The 23,007-nt window shown below is 41.9% G+C and overlaps 1 protein-coding gene across 1 annotated transcript in view; it reads left to right on the top strand.

The window, feature by feature from the left end:
• The window catches only part of PAH (phenylalanine hydroxylase), an 87,414-nt gene that overhangs the window by 50,209 nt on the left and 14,198 nt on the right, over positions 1 to 23,007 (top strand). The window contains exons 5-7 of the mRNA XM_049881592.1: positions 14,278 to 14,345; positions 21,286 to 21,482; positions 22,685 to 22,820. Coding sequence (XP_049737549.1) covers positions 14,278 to 14,345; positions 21,286 to 21,482; positions 22,685 to 22,820 — 401 coding nt within the window. The remainder of the gene's footprint in view (positions 1 to 14,277; positions 14,346 to 21,285; positions 21,483 to 22,684; positions 22,821 to 23,007) is intronic.

Raw genomic sequence — 23,007 nt, 5'->3', positions numbered from 1 at the left:
TGGGGTCGCCATGAATTGGAATTGACCTGATGGCACTGGGTTTGGTTTTTTCTTTTTCCTCCACTAACCAGCCTCACTTTTTCCCACTCCCACCAGTGCTTCTTCCATTAAACTTGCTCCCTGGTCATTTGGGGCCGTGGGAGAAGGGGCTAGTTTGAGACACCTACATTTCCCTCCCTTTATCCTCATGTCAAGGCAGTGGTTAAGCCCTCAGATGCTAACCAGAAACGCGGTTTGAACCCGCCAGCTGCTCCACGGGAGAAAGACGTGGCAGTCTGCTTCTGTAAAGATTACACAGCCTTGGAAACACGATGAGGCAGTTCTACTCTGATTTATAAGGTCACTATGAGTCAAAATGGACTCGATGGCAACGGGTGTGTTTTTTGTTTTTATCCTCATATCCCCTCAGGCTGACAGGCTGGCCTAAAACCCTCTGGAATTCATTCCTCTTTAAGAACTCAGCCCAAGTCTTTGGCTCCTGGGCCCTTTAGTGTCACAAATTTTATCATAATGCAATTATCAGGTACATGGTCCCCTGAAGAAGAGGCGCCAGGCTCTCCCTGTTCCTGTGGTTTCTCTTCGGGTCCTAGAACACGGGCCAAGAACAAAGCAAACCCGCCAGGGTGCTTCCCCACAGCCCAAGGCCCCACCAACCACAGGCCTCAATGCCTGAACTGCAAACAGACACAGCTGAGGAGTGGCGGGGCTGTTCTTTCTGAAAGGACCCTCTGTTCCGCTCTGTCCCTCTTATTCAGTGTGACCTCTTCTCCCCTGGCCCGCGCTCTTGGCAGTGTGCAATGGCGCCTGACCCAGGATCTCGCATCAGCCTACAAAACAGCCGCTTTGAGAAATGAATGAGGCTGAGAAGGGAGTGTTCCTAAAGACGGCGTAAAGGGCATCTGCCTGCCAGCTTTAGCTAAGTGGGAAAATGAACCAGGAGAGCCGTACTGCCCTCTGCCCGTCTCTGCTTTTTTCCCTGCCTCCCTCACCCTCTTGCCCTTCCTCCTTCCACGACCATTTATTAAGCTAACAATATTAATAGCTTGTATTTCTTAAGCATGTAGAAATGCTTTACGTGTATTTTGTTTTTCTTTCTTTTACAGAAATTTATTTTTTTCACAGTTTTGGAGGCTAAAAGTCTTCTCCATCAGGGTCTCAGCCATGTTGACTCCTTCATTGTGGGTAGTCCTGTGCATTCCTTGCTTCCTTGGCAATCCTGCGCGTTCCTTGATTCCTTGGTGATCCTTATGCGGCCTCCATCTTTCCCCATGTGTGGTATCTCCATGTCTTATCTGCTGTTTTTATAATTCACAAGTCATTAGATTTGGAGCTACCCAAAGATTTGGAGCTAGTATGATCTAATTCACATCACACAGAAAACCCTACTTCCAAACAGGATCCCATCCACAGGTATAGGGATTAGGATTCTAACACTTATTTTTTTGGAGGGTGACACAATTTAATCTATAACACAGAGGAGTTGGTTACTGCCATTCTTCCAACCATACTTTGAAGAACATGGTCCTGGAAAGCTGGATTTCCCCCTCCATTTTCTATACCCACTTTTACATGCATTTTTAAAATTTAAGAATTCAATTTTTTGTATTGTGGTAAAATATATATGACATAAATTTTTCCATGCCAGCTATTTTTCAGTGTACAATTCAGTGGTGTTAATTAGATTCACAATGTTGCCAACTGTCATCGCTATTTGTTCCTAAAACCTGTTCATCACCCCGAGCAGAGACTCTGTGCCTATTAAGCATAAACTCCCCATTGCCTCCTCCCCTGGTCCCAGTAACCACTAGTCTACTTTCTGTCTCTAGGCATTTGTCTATCCTAGATATTTCATGTAGGTGGGATCATAGAATATTTGCCCTTTTGTGTCTGGGTTATTTCACTTAGCATGTTTTTGATGTTCATTCATGTTGTGGCATGTATTAGGAGTTCATTTCTATTTATGGCTGAGTAATATTCCATTGTGGAAACCATTGTGGCATAGTGGTTAAGAGTTACATCTGCTAACCAAAAAGTTGGCAGTTCAAATCCACGAGGTGCTCCTTGGGAACTCTGTGGTGCAGTTCTACTCTGTCCCATAGGGTCGCTTGCTATGAGTCAGAATTGACTAGACTGCAATGGGTATTATTCCATTGTATGTATATAAGGAGCCCTGGTGGTGAAGTGGTTAAGCGCTTGGCTGCTAACCAAAAAAGTTGGGAGTTCGAACCCATCAGCCACTCTGCAGAAGAAAGATGTGGCAGTCTGTTTCCATTAAGAATCTTCAGCCTTGGAAAGCCTATGGAGTAGTGCTGCTCTATCCCATAGGGTTGCTATGAGTCAGAATTGACTCGATGGCAATGGGTTGGGGTTTAGGTGGTATGTATACAGCACATTTTGTTTATCTATTCATCTATTGATGGTCATTTGGGTTGTTTGCATCTTTTGGCTATTGCGAATATCGCTGATATGCAAGTATCTGTTTGAGTCCCTGCTTTCAATTCTTTTGGGAATATACCCAGGAGTGGAATTGCTGGGTCGTATAAATTTTTTTTTATTTTTTTAAACTATGACAAGCCAGTGAGGGTTGTACTTTCTCATTTTCAGACAGAGAGGGCTGCGTGGCCTTGTGTATATGTGAACTAGATCCCAGGTCATATATATATATATTAAAAAAAGAGATTGAAATGATAAATAAAACATAATCCTTGCCCCCTAGGGACCTGTTAAAGTAGTGGGGTACAGGGAGAAAAGCTATCTGCCCTTCCCAAAGAACCCCAAAGGTTTGCCAGAGGGGTCTGGAATAATAACTGTGACCTTGGCAGACAGAATCTAAGTGTGTTTTCTTTGATTACCATTTCTAAAGGTGGCTCCCCTTCCTTTGACCATTTTCCTCCCACTGTGCTTCTGTCCGTGTTGTTATCCTTACCTTGGGTGCTTTTGCTTACCTTCCATCTGTTCTTTCCCTGCTGGCAAACTGCTAATTCATCTTGGAAGTCCCAACTTATATTCCTCAGCCTCTTTGAAGCCTTCCGTTATGTCTGCCATGGCTAAGCTCTTCATGCCGTTACTGTAGAACTGTGTGTATGTCTCAGTCATGGTATGTATCACGTTGTGTTTTATACTGTAAGCATAGAGTAGCAGACCAAGATAAAGTCATTCACCCACGACTTGTAACCTCAGACATGAGGCACAAGATATATACAAGTTAAAGAGTCATAGGCCTGTTTCCCAAACTGTAGTCTAAGAAAAGAGAAAATCCCACGATCAAAGACAGAAATATTGCACTTCAAAGAGAGAAACATCTAAAGCATAGACAAGTTCCAATATCTCATTAGAGGTTTTGGAAAGTCCTGTAAAAATGGGACCCATTCCACCTGATGTTTCTCAAATTCATTTACCCATAGCCCCGTTTTTGAAATTAAAAAAAAAATAATAATTTTGTTGTTGAGAATATACACAACAAAACATACACAAATTTGGCAGTTTCTACATGTACAATTTAGTGACATTGATTACATTCTTTGAGTTGTGCAACCAATCTCACTCTCTTTTTCTGAGTTGTGCCTCCCTCATTAGCATAAACTTGCTGTCCTAAGGTTCCTATTTAATCTTTTTAGTTGCTGTTGTCAGTTTGATCCCATATACATAGTTCTTAAAAGAGCATAATTCTCAAGGCAGAATTTTTTTTACTAGTTAAGCTAAACCATTGTTTGGTGTTAAGATGACTTCAGGGGATATTTTTGGTTTAAGGTTTAAAGATTATCTCAGGGTATAGTTTCGGGGGTTACTCCACCCTCTGTGGCTCAAGAAAATCTGGAGTCCATGAGATTCTGTTCTGCATTTTTCCCCTTTTGATCAGGATTCTTCTATGGAATCTTTGATCAAAATGCTCAGTAATGGTAACTAGGCACCACCCAGTTTTTCCGGTCTCATGGCAAAGGAGGCAGTTGTTGATGGAGGCAATTAGCCACACATTCCATATCCTTCTCCTTTCCTGACTCTTCTTCTTCCTCTGTTGCTTCAGGTAAATAGAGACAAATTGTGCCTTGGAAGGCCACTTGCAGGATTTTAAAACCCCAGGCACTATGCAATGAAATAGGAGATAGAAGAGAAGAATTAAACACTTTATTAGTCCAGTTAACTGGGGTGTCCCATGAAACCATGACCCTAAACCTCCAAACCAAAGAACCAAATCCCATGAGGTGTTTGGTTGTACATAAGCAGCTTCAGCAGCTCCTTTTTTTCTTTTTTGGTCATTGTATAGATATGCTAAATACCCATCAACAGATGAAAGGATAAACAAGCAGTGGTACATACATACAATGAAATACTACTCGACCAATAGGAGAAATGAATTCTGGATACATGCTACAGTATGGAAGGAGCTTGAAGACATTATGCTGAGTAAAATGAGCTAATCACATAAGGACAAATATTGTATGACTTCACTTATACACAGAGACCAAAGTTTATTAGTAGTTACCAGAGGAAGGAGGAAGTGGGAAAAGGGGGATTAACAGTGATGGAAAAATCTCATTGATTGAGGGTAGGGTTGCACAGTGATTGCTATAATTGCTGTCAATAAGTTGTACACCTGTAAAAAGTTGAACTGGCAAATGTTGAGCAAAGTCCTTTTAAATGGAATGCCAAGGAACATTATTGTGAAGGAACAGAGTCTGGGCAATATTTGCTTAAATCAGAGCTCAGAAAAGTATATAATTAGAAGCCAGATTTAATGAGTCAGACAGCTGCTGCTATCACTTCTAAGGAAGGAGAGGTCACTGTGGCCTGGATGTTTAAGGACGGTTTCTTGAAAGAGGATGCTCTGAGCTGAGTCCATCAGAGTAGGCTAATGGTTTATTTAAAAAAATCAAACCAAACCCACTGCTTTTGAGTGGATTCTGCCTCATGGTGACCCCTACTCTATAGGGGTACGACTGCTCTATAGGGTTTTCTTGGCTGTAATCTTTATGGAAGCAGAATGCCAGGCCTTTCTTCTGTGGCTCCACTAGGTGGATTTCAACCACCAACCATTAGATTAGAGGCTGACTGCAAACTGCTTGCACCACCCAACGTAACCCAAACCAAAAACCCAGTGCCGTCGAGTCGATTCCGACTCATAGTGACCCTATGGGACAGAGTAGAACTGCCCCATAGAGTTACCAAGGAGCGCCTGGTGGATTTGAACTGCCGACCCTTTGGTTAGCATCTGTAGCTCTTAACCACTACACCACCAGGGTTTCCACCCAAAGTAAACAACCCTCAAATCTCTGTGGCTTAACACGTGTGTAAAAGTTTATTTCCAGGGTGGCTCAGTAGGAAACCTCTGTTCCACACAGTCTTTCAGAAATCAAGTTTCCTTCCATCACTTCCACCCTCCTCCATTCTACCAGGACGTGGGAAAGTTTGTTGTTTTTAGTTGCTGTTGAGTTGATTCTGACTCACGGTGATCCCATGTGTGCAGAGTAGAATTGCTCCATAGGGTTTTCAAGGCTATGACCTTTCGGATGCAGATCTCCAGCCCTGTCTTCCCAGGTACCTCTGAATGGCTTCAAGTCACGAACATTTCACCTAGTATTTGAGCACTTAACCATTTGCACCACCCAAGTATTCCCAGTGGGAGAGGTGAGAATTGCTCCTGGAAGGTTTTCACAGCCAGTTTAGAAGAGATGCCTCATATTCTTTTGCTCGAATTCTGTTGGCCAGAGCTCAAGCACCTGACCATTGCTAACTGCAAAGGAGACTGGGAAAAGTAGTTTAGCTATGTACTCTGGAAGAAGGGGGAGGACAGATCTTAGAAAGCATGAGCAGCCTCTGCTGCACATTCCCTAACTCCAGAGCTCCCTATTCCAGTTAGCCTACCACCTGTGGCTACATCTAGGCTGAAGATCTGCACCGGGGGACTTTTTGGCAGGAGAAATATCAACCAACACAACTGGCCTTCTGTGTTTGTTTCTACTTCTCAATCTTTCAAGGCATAGGTATTGAGTATTCCTTCTCTCCAGCAAATTCTCCAAGAGCAGGGCGCTATTTTCCAAAACTTCTCCCCTTTCCTTTTCCTCTCTCCCACCTTCTCCACCTGGGGACCCTGTTGGAGTCTATACTAAAGCTTCATCAATCCACTCACCAAACACCTGTACTCCTACGTCATTGCTCTGACGAAGCATAATTTTCAAAAAAATTTAAAACGTATCTACAATATATGTAGATAATGAATACCTGTCAGAGATCTATTTGGCTCAACAAAGGAAATAGCAGGATGACAAATGTGGTTCAAAGGAAGATACAAGAGATCAAAGTACATATAGTCACTGAATGATAGAGTGCTGGAACAAGACTGCAAAGATGGATACTCAAATGATTAATTTTCTGCAAGCAGTAAAACCATGACCGTGAGAGTGTTATCCTTTTTACCAGAGAGACTTCATTTGCAACTGCATCAGAAAAAAAAAATCTTTTGCAACAGATCCATCTTCTAAAAGTCGGCATGTAACAACCTAGATGCCCATCAACAGATGAATGGATAAACAAACTGTGGTACATGCACACAGTGGAGTACTACACAACGATAATGAACAGTGGTGAATCTGTGAAGCATCTTCTAACATGGATGAATCTGGAGGGTGTTATGCTGAGTGAAATAAGTCAATCACAAAAGGACAAATATTGTATGACATCACTACTGTAAAAACTCATGAAAATGTTTGCATACAAAAAGAAACAAAAATAAATAAAAGTCAGCATCTAACTTTGCAAAGTCTGGGCCTTAATATCCTTTGCTGTTGAGTCAATTCCAACTCATACTGACCCTATAGGACTGAATAGAACTGCGCTATAGAGTTTTCAAGGCGGGCATGGTGGATTCGAACTGCCGACATTTAGGTTAGCAGATGAGCTCTTAACCACTATGCCACCAAGGTTCCCGGGCCTTTGTAAATTGTACATCAGGCAAATATACTTCTGTCTTAGTTCCCTAGTGCTGCTGTAACAGAAATACCACAAATGGGTGACTTTAAAGAACAGAAATTTGTTTTCTCATAGTTCTGGAGGCTAAAAGTGCACATCAGGGTCTCAGCCAAGTTGATTCCTTCCTTGTAGGTAGTCCCGGGCATTCCCTGATTCCTTGGCTTGTAGACGATTCTCACATGGTGTCTGTCTTCCTGTGTTCATGTGTGCATCTATCTATCTAATTTGCTGTTTTTATAACTCAGAAGTGATTAGATTTAGAACTCATCCTACTCAGGTAATGATCTAATTAACATAACAAAGAAAACCCTGTTTCCAAACAGGATTTTATCCACAGGTATAGAGGTTAGGATTCCAACACATATTTGGAGGGAGCACTATTCAATCCATAACAACCTGTCCCTAGAGCACCTAGGGGACTCATTAGACAACAACCTGATATGACTTTGAAAAGGCACACTGTACTCTTACTTTCCTGTCTTACCAAGTTCTGGATAATTTTTCTTTACAACTCCTACTCAGGGGTATGCTAGACACTGAAAATCTAGTGATAAGCAAGGGAAGCAGATCCCTAAATTTAGTAATTACCTCCTGTCTGAAAGGAGAAGCCTGCAGGTTTCTGAGGGAAGGTATCGTAGAGGGAAACCAATAAGCTTGGGAAAAATCAAAAAAGGCCTCCAATTTAAACTCAGACCAAAGGAACAGATGGGAGTTTATTGGTTTAAGAGCATGAGGACAAGCATTCCAATGAGAAGCAACAGCACGTGTGAAGCCCTTGAGGTGTGGGAAGACCGTGGGGTGTTTGAGAACTTAAAGTTAGTCCTATTAGAGCACAGTATGAAGGCAAGAATGGCTCAGCATAGAGTTGGAAACACAGGCAGGGTCAGGTCACATAATGCCTTGTAAAAGATTTTGAACTTTATACTTAAAAAGAGAAACTATTGAAGGTTTTAAGGAGGGGAGTGACCTCACCAGATCCACATTTTTTAAGTTCACTTGGGCTGCAGTGAAGGGGGAAGAGGGGACAGAGGACGGCAACTTAGAAAGCAGTTTCGATAGTCCAAGCAAGCAATAATGGTGGCCTGGATTAAGGTGTTAGCACTGAGAATAAAGGGAAAATGATAGACTCAAGGTATATGGAGGGTAGAATGGACAGAAGCTGGTTATTGAATGCAAAGGCAGAATGGAGAGGAGAAGTAATGCAATGACTCTCAGGTTACTGAAGTGGGCAACTGGGTATCAGGATCCTTTCCAGAATAATCTTCTCGGTCTTATTGGTGGTGACCATGACGAGCAATGCAGGGTGGGCAAGGAGAGGGGGCCTCTGTCAGCACTTCCCTCAAAACCCACTGCGGTCGAGTCGATTCTGACTCATAGCGACCCTGTAGAACAGAGTAGAACTGCCCCTTAGAGTTTCCAAGGAGCACCTGGCAGATTTGAACTGCCAACCCTTTGATTAGCAGCCATAGCTTTTAACCACTATGCCACCAGGGTTTCCAGCATTCCCCTAGTCTACGCATTTGCAAGACTTATTTCACCAGTGTCTGTAGCATGGGAATGACAGATGTTTAATGATACCAGTTTAAACCTTTTGTCCCCTTTATACCATCCTTCCCCCAGTCAGTTAGAATGGGACATATGGGATATAATAAACTTATTACTGGGGTAGAGGAAATGTAAATAGCAAGGAAAGAATTGTGCAGATGCTGTTTAAAAATCCTGAGAGCCGAAGTAGGGGCTCAGAGTACATCCTTTTTACATGCTGAGCCAGACTTCTTAGTTCCTGGATTTCCCACCATTTTTTTTTTCATAAATATATTATTTTTTGAGTCCTTGTTATGTGCTCAGACTTTTGCTTGATGCCCATCCAGTCCAACCACACAACACTGTGAGGGAGGTACAATTAACAGTCTAAATTTACGGATGAAGAAACTAAGATCCTGAGAGGTGAATTGGCAGATCCCGTGCTCCTAGTGAATGAATGGATGAATGGCTCAGCATTTCCACCCAGCCAGTCTGACTCTAGACCTCGTGCTCTTCTTCTCACTAGGCTAAAGATAGCGTTTCTGAGTTTTAACCACAGCCATGATATCTAGAGAGGATGCGATAAATATCTCAGTCTAGAAGACTGCTCCAAATCCTTTCCATGTTAGTCTTTCTCCAAAACGTCCACAAACACAAAATCGCACCCCTCAGCACCTTGACTATTGCCCAAATAATGAAACTTCTGAGAGTAAGAGAAGAGACTGCATGTAGATTTCAGGTGATGTTATAATTTTGCATCCTATAGAGAGCTCTACTTTCTCCCATCCTCTCCTCTCCCCCCTGCTTCACCAACAATATATTTTCCTGTCAAAACATACTTGGTTACATGCTGTGCAACCGAAATTGCTGCTATTAGTTTAATTGGGACAGGGTTATTATAAATAAATTACATGCAATGCTCCTGAAATTGCTGCTATTAGTCTAAATTGAGACGGGTGATTAGTCATTCACCAACTGCAGCTTAATTCGGAATTCATCCTGCATAACCAGAGGCCTTGTGGTCATCTGGCAGCCCAAAGGATGGGGGAGTCAAGCCCCAAGAAAGGGCTGCAAGGCCACAATTTTCTTTGGTTCTTAGTGACTAAGAGAGCAAAAGTCCCTGAAGTTTGGTAGATGGGGTGTGCCTGCAGGAGGATAACGACCTTCTTAGAAACTTAGAGCTGGAAAAGACCATGGTTAGAAACCTTCCCATGTGGAAAATCTGTGTAGTGTATTGTGTGTGTGTGTTGTGTGTTCCTTAAAGTGTTAATCTTCTGCCCCTTCCCCAAAATGATTTGATAGTAGATTTTTACAATAGAAAACTTCAAAATCAGAAATAGTATAAAAAATAAAACAGCCACTCAATTCCCATGACCCAGAGATAACATTTGTTACAGTTTGGTGTATTCCTTCCTTCATTTTATATATAATAAGATATATGTATATGATGTGAGATATATATGATATATATGCTATGATATGATGTGATCTATACAGTATGATGTATGTAATATATATATAATATACATATGATATGGAGCCCTGGTGGCATAGTTGTTAAAAGCTCGACTGCTAACCAAAAGTTAGGCAGTTCAAATCTACCATCTGCTCCTTGGAAACCCTATGGGGCAATTCTACTCTGTCCTATAGGGTCGTTATGAGTTGGAACTGATTCGACAGTGCCTAACAACAACAACAACAATACATACGATATGATATATATGAGATATACAAAAAAAAAAAAAAAAAAAAAAAACCCCAGTGCCTTTTAGTCGATTCCTACTCATAGCGACTCTATAGGACAGGGTAGAACTGCCACGTAGAGTTTCCAATGAGCGCCTGGTGGATTCGAACTGCCGACCCTTTGGTTAGCAGCTGTAGCACTTAACCACTATGCCACCAGGGTTTCCAGAGATATACATATGATATGGTACACATGAGATATACATATGATATGATATATATGAGATATATATAACCTTATGGATATACAGTTTTATATTAAGCTTTTCTTCACTGATGGAAAAATATGTGAAACACCTAGACAGGGCACATTAAGAATAAAAAGTAACAGCCAAATAAAGAAGAGAAATTGCCATGAATATTCTATTCCTGGAGGGAGGAGGGAGGATAAAGTGAAAAACCACTGGTTAAGCTGAATTCTTTTCTTGTCGTCCTTGGTTTCCTGCTTCAACCTTCAAACCTCAACTTACCATCTTGAGTAGAGCCAGAAAACCTGGATGGAGGTGCAGGTTCTGCAGTTAAGGGCCTTGGACAAACGACCCTATGGGCTTCACTTCCCTTATTTGTAGATGAAATTTTTAACAGTAGGTGTTCTCCAAGGTGCTTTGCAGGTGCAAAAGTCTACATTTTACACTTAAGAGCTATAAAAAGCCATTCACTGTTATTTTTAGGTACCATCAAGTCAATCCTGACTCATAGTGACCCCGTGTGACAGAGTAGAACTGCCTTATATGGTTTTCTAGGCTGTAATCTTTACGAGAGTAGATCGCCACAGAGCTGCTGGGCAGGTTCCAACTGCCAACCTTTTGGTTAGCAGCCGAGTGCTCAACTGTTGCACCACCAGAGATCCTCAGCCATTCACTACTGACTGATAAAAACAGCCTGATAGGTAAGAATAATTGTAGCAGCCAAACTTTAACTACTGCCAAATATTCAATTTATTTAGCCCGAAGTAAGGAGATGTGTAAAAATAAGTGTTCCTTCTTTACTTCAACAGTCAACTTCCTTAAAGGGTATGTTAGCAGTGTTTGAAAATTAAATAATGCTGCCTAGTTTTCTTACTACATCATCCCAAAGTGACTTATCTTCACCCAGCAGAAGTGAGGCCCTACGGTGGGTTTAAGTTCTCAGATTCCTAGGCTTTCCTACATATAGTTAACGGTTCATTCAAACCCTTCAGTACTCTAGGGAGAGCAATAGGGTTACACTTTGTAATAACCACGTCATAGAACCCTGTCTAAACTGACCAATCACGTCATTTATCTGCGGTATAGTTTTAGAATAACAAATGTATGGGAACTTTACTTTTCTGGTTTGCAACATTTGGATTTCTTGATTTCTCAAAATATATCTTAGGAAAAAAAAAAAAACCTTTTTTTCTCCTCCCTTTCCTCTAACCCTACCTTTCTCTCCCTCCCTTCCTCCCTCCCTTTCTTCTTTCAACAAGTGTGTGTGTAATCCCATTTGTATGCTAGACTGTGTTACAGTTTCTCAGATAAAATTACATTATACACATTGAGGAGTCCTGGTGTAGTGGTTAAGAGCTCAGGCTGCTAACCAAAAGGTCTGCAGTTCGCATCTACCGGCCACTTCTTGGAAGCCCTATGGGGCAGTTCTACTCTGTCCTGTAGGGTTGCTGTGAGTCAGAATGGACTCTATGGCAACAGGTTTGGTTTTTTTGGTTTTATATACATTGACCCCTGGTTCTTTGGAATTACTGGTTTAAACAAACAAACAAATAAGAATCAGCCAATAAAATCAACATACAAAAAGCAATATCTGAAAATTAGGTAGTATATACCTTTTTAAAAAATTCCTTTAAGTATTAAGTTCCACGATGCAAGCCTTGTTTTCAGTTCATTAACTTCTAGGATTGGAGGGTTGCTGGGGCAGAGAAATTGCTAGCTCAGGTGATAGATGTCACGGCTTACTGGAAAGTGTTTGGAGGGAACAAAACAGAGTTCTACAGTGATCACACCAGTCTCTTGTCTTACCAAAATTTGAATTACAGCCAACTTTTTAGGAAAATGCCCTTTTTATCAAGGGGGATCACCTTCAACTCAGGTATGTGCTTCTCCAACACTGAAAGACACTGGGCCTGTTTTCTCCCTGTAGGTCAGCCTTGAAGGAGAAACAATCATCATTTTTCTATGTACCAGCCAGGCTTCTCAGTGGAGGGAGCCCTGGTGGTGCAGTGATTAAGAGCTATGGCGGCTAAACAAAAGGTTGGCAGTTCAAATCCACCAGCCGCTCCTTGGAAACCCTATGGGCAGTTGTACTCTGTCCTAGAGGGTTGCTACGAGTCAGAATCGACTCAACAGAAGGGGTTTAACCAGGCTTCCCAGTTAATTAAGCCTCTGTCAAGATGTAAAGGTTGACAGTGATTGAGGTGTAGGGGAAAGGGCATGAGACTGGGCAATTCAGATCCTGGTGCTACCTTTGCTGTGCCTCCATTTCTTCAAGCCACTGTGTATTCTCTAGAAAAAGCTAAATAATCATACTGTTCTACCTTACAAGTTTGTTGTGAAAATTTTAAATAAGTTCCTAGCACAGGCTGGCAGAGAGTAGGCACTCAGTAAATGGTATCTTAAAAAATTGCAGTAACCATAAGCATGTACCTGTTGTCTATCTAGAAACACTGGTGGCATAGTGGTTAAGAGCTACAGCTGCTAAACAAAAGGTCGGCACCAGGCGCTCCTTGGAAACCCGATGGGGCAGTTCTACTCTGTCCAATAGGGTCACTATGAGTCAGAAACGACTTGATGGCAGCGGGTTTGTTTTTTTTGGTTTTGTTGTCTATCTACACACATACACACACACACAAAACCCCCAAAGGGAGAATTAAAGTTAAAGGTGTTAGGAGACAGTGCTAGACACACACTGTTGGTCACGAATTTAGTGGGTATTTTACATCTTCATCAGAGAGAGCTGTCCTACCAACTTTGCCTAATTTTTTTTAAGTTAAAAATGCTGTGGATAAGATTTCTTTAGAACCAGGATACTCCTGGGCGCTATTTGTGGTTTAGAATTCCATGGCAGAGAGGCCCACCCTGAATTGAAGGTGTTACTAATAATGTGTCACTCTTAATATCTGGTGGGAGACCTTACCCCCAGTTTAGCTGAGACTTAATTTTCAGGGTATAAAGGGACAAGGAGTGCCTGGGCTGTGCAAATGGCTAATGCACTTGGCTGCTTACTGAAAGATTAGAGATTCCGGTCTACCCAGAGGTGCCTGGGAAGAAAGACCTGATGATCTACTTCGAAAATATCAGCCATTGAAAACTCTATGGAGCCAGTTCTACTCGACACACACGGGGTCGCTATGAGTCAGAACTGACTAAATGGCAACTGATTTTTACTTATTTACTTTTATTGTACTTTAGATGAAGGTTTACAGAACAGACTGTCTTCTCATTAAACAGTTAATACACATATTATTTTATGACATTGGTTAACAACCCCATGACATGTCAACACTCTCCCTTCTTGACCTTGGCTTCCCTAGTACCAGCTTTCCTGTCCCCTCTTGTTCTCATCCTTGCCCCTCAGCTGTTGTGCCCCTTTAGTCGTGTTTTGTTTTATGGGCCTGTCTAATCTTTGGCTGAAAGGTGAACCTCAGAAGTGACTTCAGTATTGAGCTAAAAGGGTGTCCAGGAGCCGTACTCTTGGGGTTTCTCCAGTCCCTGTCAGGCCAGTAAGTCTGGGCTTTTTTTTGTGAGTTAGAGTTTTGTTCTACATTTTTCTCCAGCTCTGTCTGGGACCCTCTATTGTGATTCCTGTCAGAGCAGTCAGTGGTGGTAGCCTGGGCAACTAATTTTTACAGGTGCTGCTTGGGAGTGACAATTACTGAGGTGAAGGGAAAAGGGCATGGGACTGGGCTCAGAGAAGTAGAGACACAGTGAAGGTGGAGCCAGGGTCTTCAAAGATCGGGGGAAGGCGAGATGCAATATCAGGTCTCACCAGCCCCCGTTCCAGACATTCATAGCCATGCTAGGCTTCTCCCTCCAAAAGCCTCCAGGAAGTCAGTTGTCTCTTTTCTCCTAGGGTTTTAAAGATCCTGTGTACAGAGAAAGAAGGAAGCAGTTTGCTGACATTGCCTACAGCTACCGACAGTAAGTCTGCCTGACTTGTCGTGGGGAAGATAGAAGACCACACACCCCAGCCAACCTCTCCCTTGACTGAGGTTGGAAAACACCTGCGTGGAGAGTCCTGGCTTCTGTGTGTGTGCGTTGTGTTTGAATGCATCTGTTGTCTGTGTAGTGTATGTTGTGTGTGTGTGTTGTGAATGTGTGGTGTGCGTGTATGTTTTATGCGTATGTTGTGTGTGTGTGTGTGTGTGTGGTGTGTCTAAGCCTTTAAACCATCCCTTTAATAACGCATGTTTTTTAAAAATTGCCTTTAGACAAAACAGAATTACCCACTGCACTGGGGCCCAGCTCTTTCCCAAGCTTTGTTATCTAACTACGCAGTGGTGTCTGAAGTACAGGTAGTCCCCAGGTTACAAACACGTTCTGTTCCTAAGCCTGTCTTTAAGTCGAATTTTTACCTAAGTCTGAACAGGTAGGTATGATTTATATCTAATGTTAGTCAAATGTTTGTCTTAGTATATAGCATATGCATAAAAAACACTGAAGAAACATTTCCAGTTATACTAAAACGTTTTTAACATAATAATACAGTAATAATAGTAATAATAATGTTTTGATGTGCGTCTCAATGTAACGCCCATTTGTTATTACAAATGATTGTATGTACCTTGAATTTTTTGATATAATAACTTTAGGGGGTTGGTTCATAACTATGGGTTGTATGTGAGACCAACATTCATAACCCGGGAACTGCCTCTTATTTTAAAAGGCCTCAGTACTAATAAAATAGCCACTGGTATTCTCTACATTAAACAGAGACAAAGGAAAAAGAGAATCGTGTACGTTAAAGAAGGAGCTGGCAGCTTCACTGAACCAATGAATCATTTGAGTTTTCAGGCGAGCCAAGCTTCACCATTCTACTTTTATCTGGTTGACCCAGCTGCAAAGGGCAATTTTATGACGAGTTTGCTTTTTTCTGTTTGGGATTCTAGGTTCCACCCCTACCCTGCTTTAGCCAAGAGAAAATGCGAATAGCAAACGTGTTATTTGAGAAGAGGACTGATTTCCTAGTTTGCACAGTAGGAATTAGAGAAATACTTTCACCGGGAGCTTAGAGTTTTAGAACTGAGCACCATCTCTGAGTGAAAAAATTCAGTTATTCAGTTGATCCTTGGGTGGTTCAGTCAGTGTTAGGCTACTGACCTACTGAAAAGTTGGAGATTCAAGTCTACCCAGAGGTGCCTTGGAAGAAAGGCCTGGTGATCTACTTCCAAAAAATAAGTGATTGAAAACCCTGTGGAGCACAGAGCTACTCTGACACACATGGGGTTTCTATTCCTGAGTTAAAGGCGTCAGAACAGACATGTAAAAAACAGATCTTAAAAGTTGACCAGAACACAGAGGTAATAACACTTTAAATTAAAAGCTTTGATATTATATCAGGGAGATAAAGGAAATGATGGGACTTTGTATACTGAACTCATGTTGTTGTTGTGCACTGTCAGGTTGATTCAGACTTATAGCCACCCTATAGGACTTTTTTTTTATAGGACAGAGTAGAACTGCCCCATGGGGTTTCCAAGGCTGTAATTTTTTCAGAATCAAATTGCCACATTTTTCTCCCGTGGAGCTCCAAGTGGGTTCAGACTGTCAACCTTTTGGTTAGCAGCCCAGCTCTTAACCATTGTGCCACCAGGGCTCCTGACTGAATGTGTGAAAAAAAAAAAAAAGTTGCCATCAAGCTGATTTTGACTCATAGTGACCCTATAGGACAGAGTAGAATCGCCTCATAGGGCTTCTAAGGAACGGCTGGTAGATTTGAACTGCCAACCTTTTGGTTAGCAGCCATGCTCTTAACCACTGCACCACCAGGGCTCCATAGTTACCTTCAAAATGGAAATACGTCCAGAGAAAATGAGAAAAGTTGTTTCACTGAATGGTTCCTGGTAGTGGATGGATCCAGAAAATTGCTGACATTGGTCGAAAACTTCGGGGCCCATCTGGGCCTTGGGTTGTGCTGAGCAGGAATCATAGAATATGGTAACCACTCTTCACTGCCCCTGCCTTCGCCCCAGCATAGTCAGGTGGACAGCGTTAAATCATGTACAGGCAAGAGCCCTTCTTCAGATGGTCATTAGTAGATCATGTTTATTATCTTACACTGAGGCTTTGCTAAATGCTTTGTTTACATTATTTCATGTAGCCTTAATAATAACTACCCATTTTTCAGGAAGAGAAAGTAAAACTTTAACTTTTTTAAGTGAAATAACTTGCCAAGTGTCTTAGTCATCTAGTGCTGCCATAACAGACATACCACAAGTGAATGGCTTTAACAAAGAGAAATTTGTTTTCTCACAGTCTAGTAGGTTACAAGTCTAAATTCAGGGCGTCAGCTCCAGGGGAAGGCTTCCTCTCTCTGTTGGCTCTGGAGGACTAGGACAAGGAAGGTCCTTGTCCTCAATCTTCCCATGGTCAAGGAGCTTCTCAGGTGCAGGAACCTCAGGTCCAAAGGACACGGTCTGTTCCCAGCACTACTTTCGCGGTGGCATGAGGTCCCCAACTCTCTGCTTGCTTGCTTACCTTTCCTTTTATCTCCTGAGAGATAAAAGGTGGTGCAGGCCATGCCGCAGAGAAACTCCCTTTACATTGGGTCTGAGTAAGGGTGGTGTTACAATCCCACCCTAATCCCCTCAACATAAAATTACAATCACAAAACGGAGGACAACCACAGAATACTGGGAATCATGGCCTAACCAAGTTAATACACACATTTTTAGGGGGACATAATTCAATCCATGACACCAAGGTCATAAGACTAATAAGTAATAAGTGGCATAATCAGATTTTGGACTCAAGTTTGTCCAACTCCAAAGTCATTTTCAGCCACTTGTCTGAGTGTCTGGGGATTCTCTCAGAGTTGCAAGACATCAATTTCCCATGTAATCGAGGATGGGCAGCATAGGAGATACATTCACTCACTTGTTGATCCTCCTCAACCCCCTTCCCATAAAAATGTTAAACCTAGTAAAAAGGAATTAAGGCAAATGGAATGAATCGAATGCCTTATAAACCTGGATGTTAACCAATTAAGTTAAATTGATGATTGAAATTTATTGGTAGACAACTGGGCTCTCAAAGGACTGAGAGATCTTCTAGCTGAGTTCCCACCTTTTATAGATGAACCCCAGGTGGTTAAGAAATGTGCCCAAGGTAATGTAGCTAGTTAGGAGCAGAACTTATTCAGAAGTTTAAAGCCTATTTCATTTTACCTCATTTCTTTTAAGCTTATAATGCTGATTACCATCACTTCCTTCTTTGAAGTATTCTCTTACCTCGGTTTCTGGCATTCTAATCTCCCTGCTTCCCCTCCTACTTTTTTGAATGCTTTTTCTCAGTCTTCTTTGGTCTCTTCCTCTAACTCCAGAAATTGTATTATCTTTCGGGATTTAGCTTTGGCCTTCTCCCTTGGCTTCAGCCACCATCCATACCAATAGCTCCTTATTGAATCTCTAGCCCTGAACTCTATCCTGAGTGCCACATACAAATTCCCATTCATCAAATGACTCTTTAACCCCCCATATCCCACACACCCTTCAAATTCAACCTATTTAAAGCTCATTGGTCATGTTATATCTCTGCTTAAATCCTTCCATTGGGCTCCAACTTCTCTGAAGTTTTTTCACTCTTGGTGAATTCATGGACTCTTTTGAGAATCTATATAAAGCTATGGGACCCTCTTTCCCACCAAAATAAGTAAATAAAAATACATAAGGACAAATGAATGCAAAATAATACCTAACATATTGAGTGCTTACTATATCCCAGGCATTATATTAATAGTTCTACATGGATTATCTCATTTATTCCTACAATACGTTATGAAGTTATCACTCTTTTTCGTATCATTTAATAAATGAAAAAATTGAAGCTTAGAAGCAATTTGCCCTAGGTCACATAGCCAGGATATGGTAAAACCAGGTTTTAGACTTGCATAGGCTGACTTTAGAGCCATTATTTAATTCTGCGACCTTATATTTTTATATACACTTCTTTCAGGAACTTTATGGATGTGCTGTTGCCCATAAGATAAAGTCGACTCTTCTATAGTATGGCTTAAGGAGCTTTTTTGCCATCTGACTTCAGCCAACCTCTTCAGCCTCATCTTCTAGCCCTTATGCAATCTATTTTAGCCAAATTGAACTAGTCATCTTCTACCAGGTGCCTTTTAATACCTCTGAACATTTAGACATGCCCTTTTCTCTGCCGGGAATAATTTTTTCCTCTCCTTTTTGCCTACAAAGCTTTTACCTATTCTTTAAGACTCAACTCAGATTCCACCACTTCCAAATCAAATGCCTTCTCCCTCTCTTCTCCATCCCCTCTTCCTCTCTGCTCCCAGAGTACTCATCCCTCAGTGATTAAAATTCTTTTGTCTACCTGTCTGTTTCCCTTGAAGACTACAAACTCTTTGAGATGAGTGCTTGCACCTTCGTCTGTTTCCTTAGGATGTGTTACAGTGCCCAGCACCTAACTGAGTACTTACCAGATGGAATTTAGCATTCAGTAAAAAAATTATAAAGTTATAAAAAACCAAACCCGTTGCCATCGAGTCGATTCCAACTCATAGCGACCCTGTAGGACAGAGTAGAACTGCCCCAGTTTCCAAGGAGCACCTGGTGGTTTCAAACTGCCGACCTTTTGGTTGACAGCTGTAGCACTTAACCGCTATGCCACCAGGCTTATAAAGGAACCTAGAACCTATACAGTCTATCTTAGCTTCTTAGGGCTTTTGTAACAAAATACCACAAAGTGTATAGCTTTAAAGACAGAAATGTATTTTTCTTGTAGTTTTGGAGGTAGGGAGTCCAAATTCAGGACGTCGGCAGGGCTATGCTCTCTCTATGTGGGCTTTATGTTGCCCTGGGTGTTTCTTGGCATTCTTCACATTCTGTCTTTCCGCTGTGTGTGTCTCCCTTTTATAAGACACCACTCAGAAGAGATTAAGTTTCGGACCCAACCTACTATACTTAGGTTATACCCTAAAGGAGGTAGGAACTCATTTAATTTAACTGATGATAAAAGAAAATCCCTATTTCCAAAGAAGCTCACATTCACAGATACAGGGTTAGGACCTCAACAACTTTTTGGGAGACAGAATTCAATCTGTAACATACTCCTTGAGATTTTTTGCTTGAGTTGAGAATGTGGGATTTTCAATCAATTAATAAATCCTGGTGGCTGTGCTACCAAGAAGAAAGAACTGTATCAAGGAATCAAGAAACTTGGGTTTTAACCATGGCTCTTCTACTACATATTCTTTTTTTTTTTTTAATTTTATTGTGCTTTAAGTGAAAGTTTCTTCTACTATATTTTATGCTTCAGTTTTCTTTTCTGTAAAATGAAGCCTTTTAATTGGGTAATATTTAAGCACTACCCTCCTTCTAGTGCTAAGTGGAATAAGTAACTGCTATCTGCCATGTATTATTCTACTCTAGCAGCTAGAAGATATACATACATACATATATACGCATGTATATATATGTATACACATGTATACATATATCATCAGTTCCTGATATATGTCAGCACAATCTGACATACAGTAGAGGGATGGAAAGGGGCAGACTTGGGAAAGGCATCACAGGTAATTGATTCATTTGCTTCAGTTGTAATGCTCAGATGACTTTGGTCACCTGTGGGCTTTGATGGGCTGGGGCAGAGGCTGTTGCCAGTGGAGATAGAAACCATTTGAAGATATCCAATATCCTCTGTCTGAGCCCACCATCAGTTATCCCTCTGACCACCTGGTAATAATACATAATTCCAAAGTAGACAGCCCTGTCTTGTCCCAAACACTGTGTACCCTGTCACAGAAGCAGCTTGGAGTTACAGGTTATAGTCACTGGTGTTTGAAATCAGGCTTTGTTTGATTTTCTTTGTTTTTGCTGTTCAGAACACTATAAAACTGTAGCGTGCATCAGAATCATGTGGAGGAGTTTATTGGAAACCAGATACCTGGGCTCTCCCCTCCCCTACAGAATCAGGACCTATGGTCAGGGCCTGCCATATGAACTTTAACAAGCTCCCTATAATTCTGTTGTGTCATAGCAGAAGATGCTAGATAAATGTATCTTGTGTATGCATAGAAATACCTTGATAACTTCCCAGGGACAGAAGTATCAAATCCAAGAAGTGAATGCCCCACTAAACAAGGGGTCTCAAACTCACGGCCCACATATTGAATCCAGTTTAGCCCGCAGATACAATTGCTTTGGTTGACATGGCATAAAACACTATGTTGCTTTAATTGAACTTAGGTGCCTCTGTTTAGAAAGAAAATGCATTCTTCAGTTCACCTCAGCCCCCATCCTCCTTACAGCCTTACACCTGCTACTTTACACATTTATGTTACCAGCCTGGCCGCTGAAGGTAGGTGAATGTCCACTCTGGGTAAATGATTGGAGAGGTAGGAGAGCAGAAAGGCTAAGTGATTTCCCCAAGTGACACAGCTGATGAGATGAGAGCTTAATCAAATCCCCTTTCACCTGGAAAATTGAGACATGAATGTTTCCTATATCAAGAAATGGAATGTCCCTCTTTACAGTAACGTTTTAAATCCACTATTGTCTGGGTAAAGAGCCCTGGTAGTGCCGCAGTTAAGCTCTTAGTTGCTAACTAAAAACGTTGGCAGTTCGAACCCACCCAGTGGCTCTGTGGAAGAAAGATCTGGCTCCATGGAAGAATGATTCAACAAGATTATAGCCTAGAAAACCCTATGGGGCAGTTCTACTCTGTCAAATGGGGTCACTATGAGTTGAAATCGACTCAACAGCACCTAACAGCAACACAGTCTGGGTGGTGACTCTCATAGACTCTGTATCCCATCTCTATTTGCCAATCTTACCTTCGTCCCCTCCTCTGCACCTACCCTGCTGGAGACAACTATTTCATGCCTGTATTCTAGTGGACAGCCCATCCCTCGAGTGGAATACACAGAAGAAGAAAAGAAAACCTGGGGGACGGTGTTCAGGACCCTGAAGTCCTTGTACAAAACCCACGCTTGCTATGAGCACAATCACATTTTCCCTCTTCTGGAAAAGTACTGCGGTTTCCGTGAAGATAACATTCCCCAGCTGGAAGAAGTTTCTCAATTTCTACAGAGTAAGTCCACATCAGGGCCAAAGGCCTTGAAGGAAGTGATGGGGAAGGGCTGGGAAAGAATAAGGCCAGGAGAGTAAATATGTTTGTGGTGATAAACATGGGTTGATTCTCCCAGAAAAAACTGAATTCACTGCTGTGCTCCGCCCTCTCTTCCCATCCAGCCCCCACCATGAATCTGTGTTACTCAAAGAAAAGGCATCAGACACAGGTTTTGCCATATACATGCCCATAAAAAGCATTTCCTTTCGTAGTCAAAGCCCAGGGTGCCCAGTGGGGATAATAAGAGCATCCATCTCATAGGGTTAGTGTGAGAATTAGTTCATATAAGTAAAGAGCTGGAACAGTGCCTGACATGTGGTAGGTAATATACACTGTTAGCTATTATTATTATCATTATCAGTATCATTCTCCTTCCAAGTTTGGAATGAATTGAGAGACAAATAAAAGAACCAGAGAGGTGGTAATCAAAATGTCAGCTTTATTACTGATAGAAAGCTATTTAGAGAATATAGCATAAATGTACAGCCAAAATGGGCTTCCTAATAGTTTACCCCTGAATTAGATAAATTCACCTGCCAATTCACTGTCATGGTACACACAGTCCCTTGCGTGACCGAAAGCAGACCAGAATGCACTCCTCTATGGGCAAGCAGGGTCAGAGAGAAAAATCAGTTCAGAAAGGGTCAAATGAAGAATATTCACTTCCTCCTCCCAAATGGTCCAATTAGAGAAATCACTGCCGCTCATGGGGTGGACTGTGTGAGGCACGGTAGATTAGCTGGAAGTGCTCCTTCCGTACTTTTCCCTTCTGGCAAGTACAGTGAGAATTCCTGCCTCACTCTGGAAACACAAAAAGAGGAAACTAATGTTTTTTCTCTAATAATAGTGAAAGCTAAATGCATCAAGTGTTTCCGATGTGATAGGCTCTGTGTTAAGTACTTATATTCATTAGCTCTTTAGATAGAATAATCCTAAGAAGTACCTATCCCAGTTTGCAGATGAGGTACAGAGAAACGAAGTAACTTGACTCAAGTTACCCAGCTAGAAAATAGTGGGGCACAGACTCAAAGCCAAGCCTACCTGGCATCAAAGTCACGTTCCTAGGCAGCTGGGTGTATGGCATCCCTACCTAAGGGTGTCTCAGTTCCCTCTGGCTCCACCGTGATGGGGTTTGAGTGTTCTTTCTCCTTTGTGTTTCTCAGCTTGCACTGGTTTCCGCCTTCGACCTGTGGCTGGTCTGCTTTCCTCTCGGGATTTCTTGGGTGGCCTGGCCTTCCGAGTCTTCCATTGCACACAGTACATCAGACATGGATCCAAGCCCATGTACACACCTGAACCGTGAGTATTGACCCTAACAGCCAGCCACTGTCCCTGCACATTGTCGTCAGGTTGATTCCAACTCGTAGTGACCCACAGTGAGCACCCTTTCTCCCTTTCCCAGGAATGAGGTTTGGATTTTTGTGGGCTGGTCTGCAGGGATAGTGGGCTGGATTGTTTGATGGTGGTACTAAGATAAGAGAGAAAC

Source organism: Elephas maximus, chromosome 4 (genome assembly GCF_024166365.1).
Source record: "Elephas maximus indicus isolate mEleMax1 chromosome 4, mEleMax1 primary haplotype, whole genome shotgun sequence".
Taxonomy (NCBI): Eukaryota; Metazoa; Chordata; class Mammalia; order Proboscidea; family Elephantidae; genus Elephas; species Elephas maximus.
This window is presented reverse-complemented; position numbering and strand designations above follow the sequence as displayed.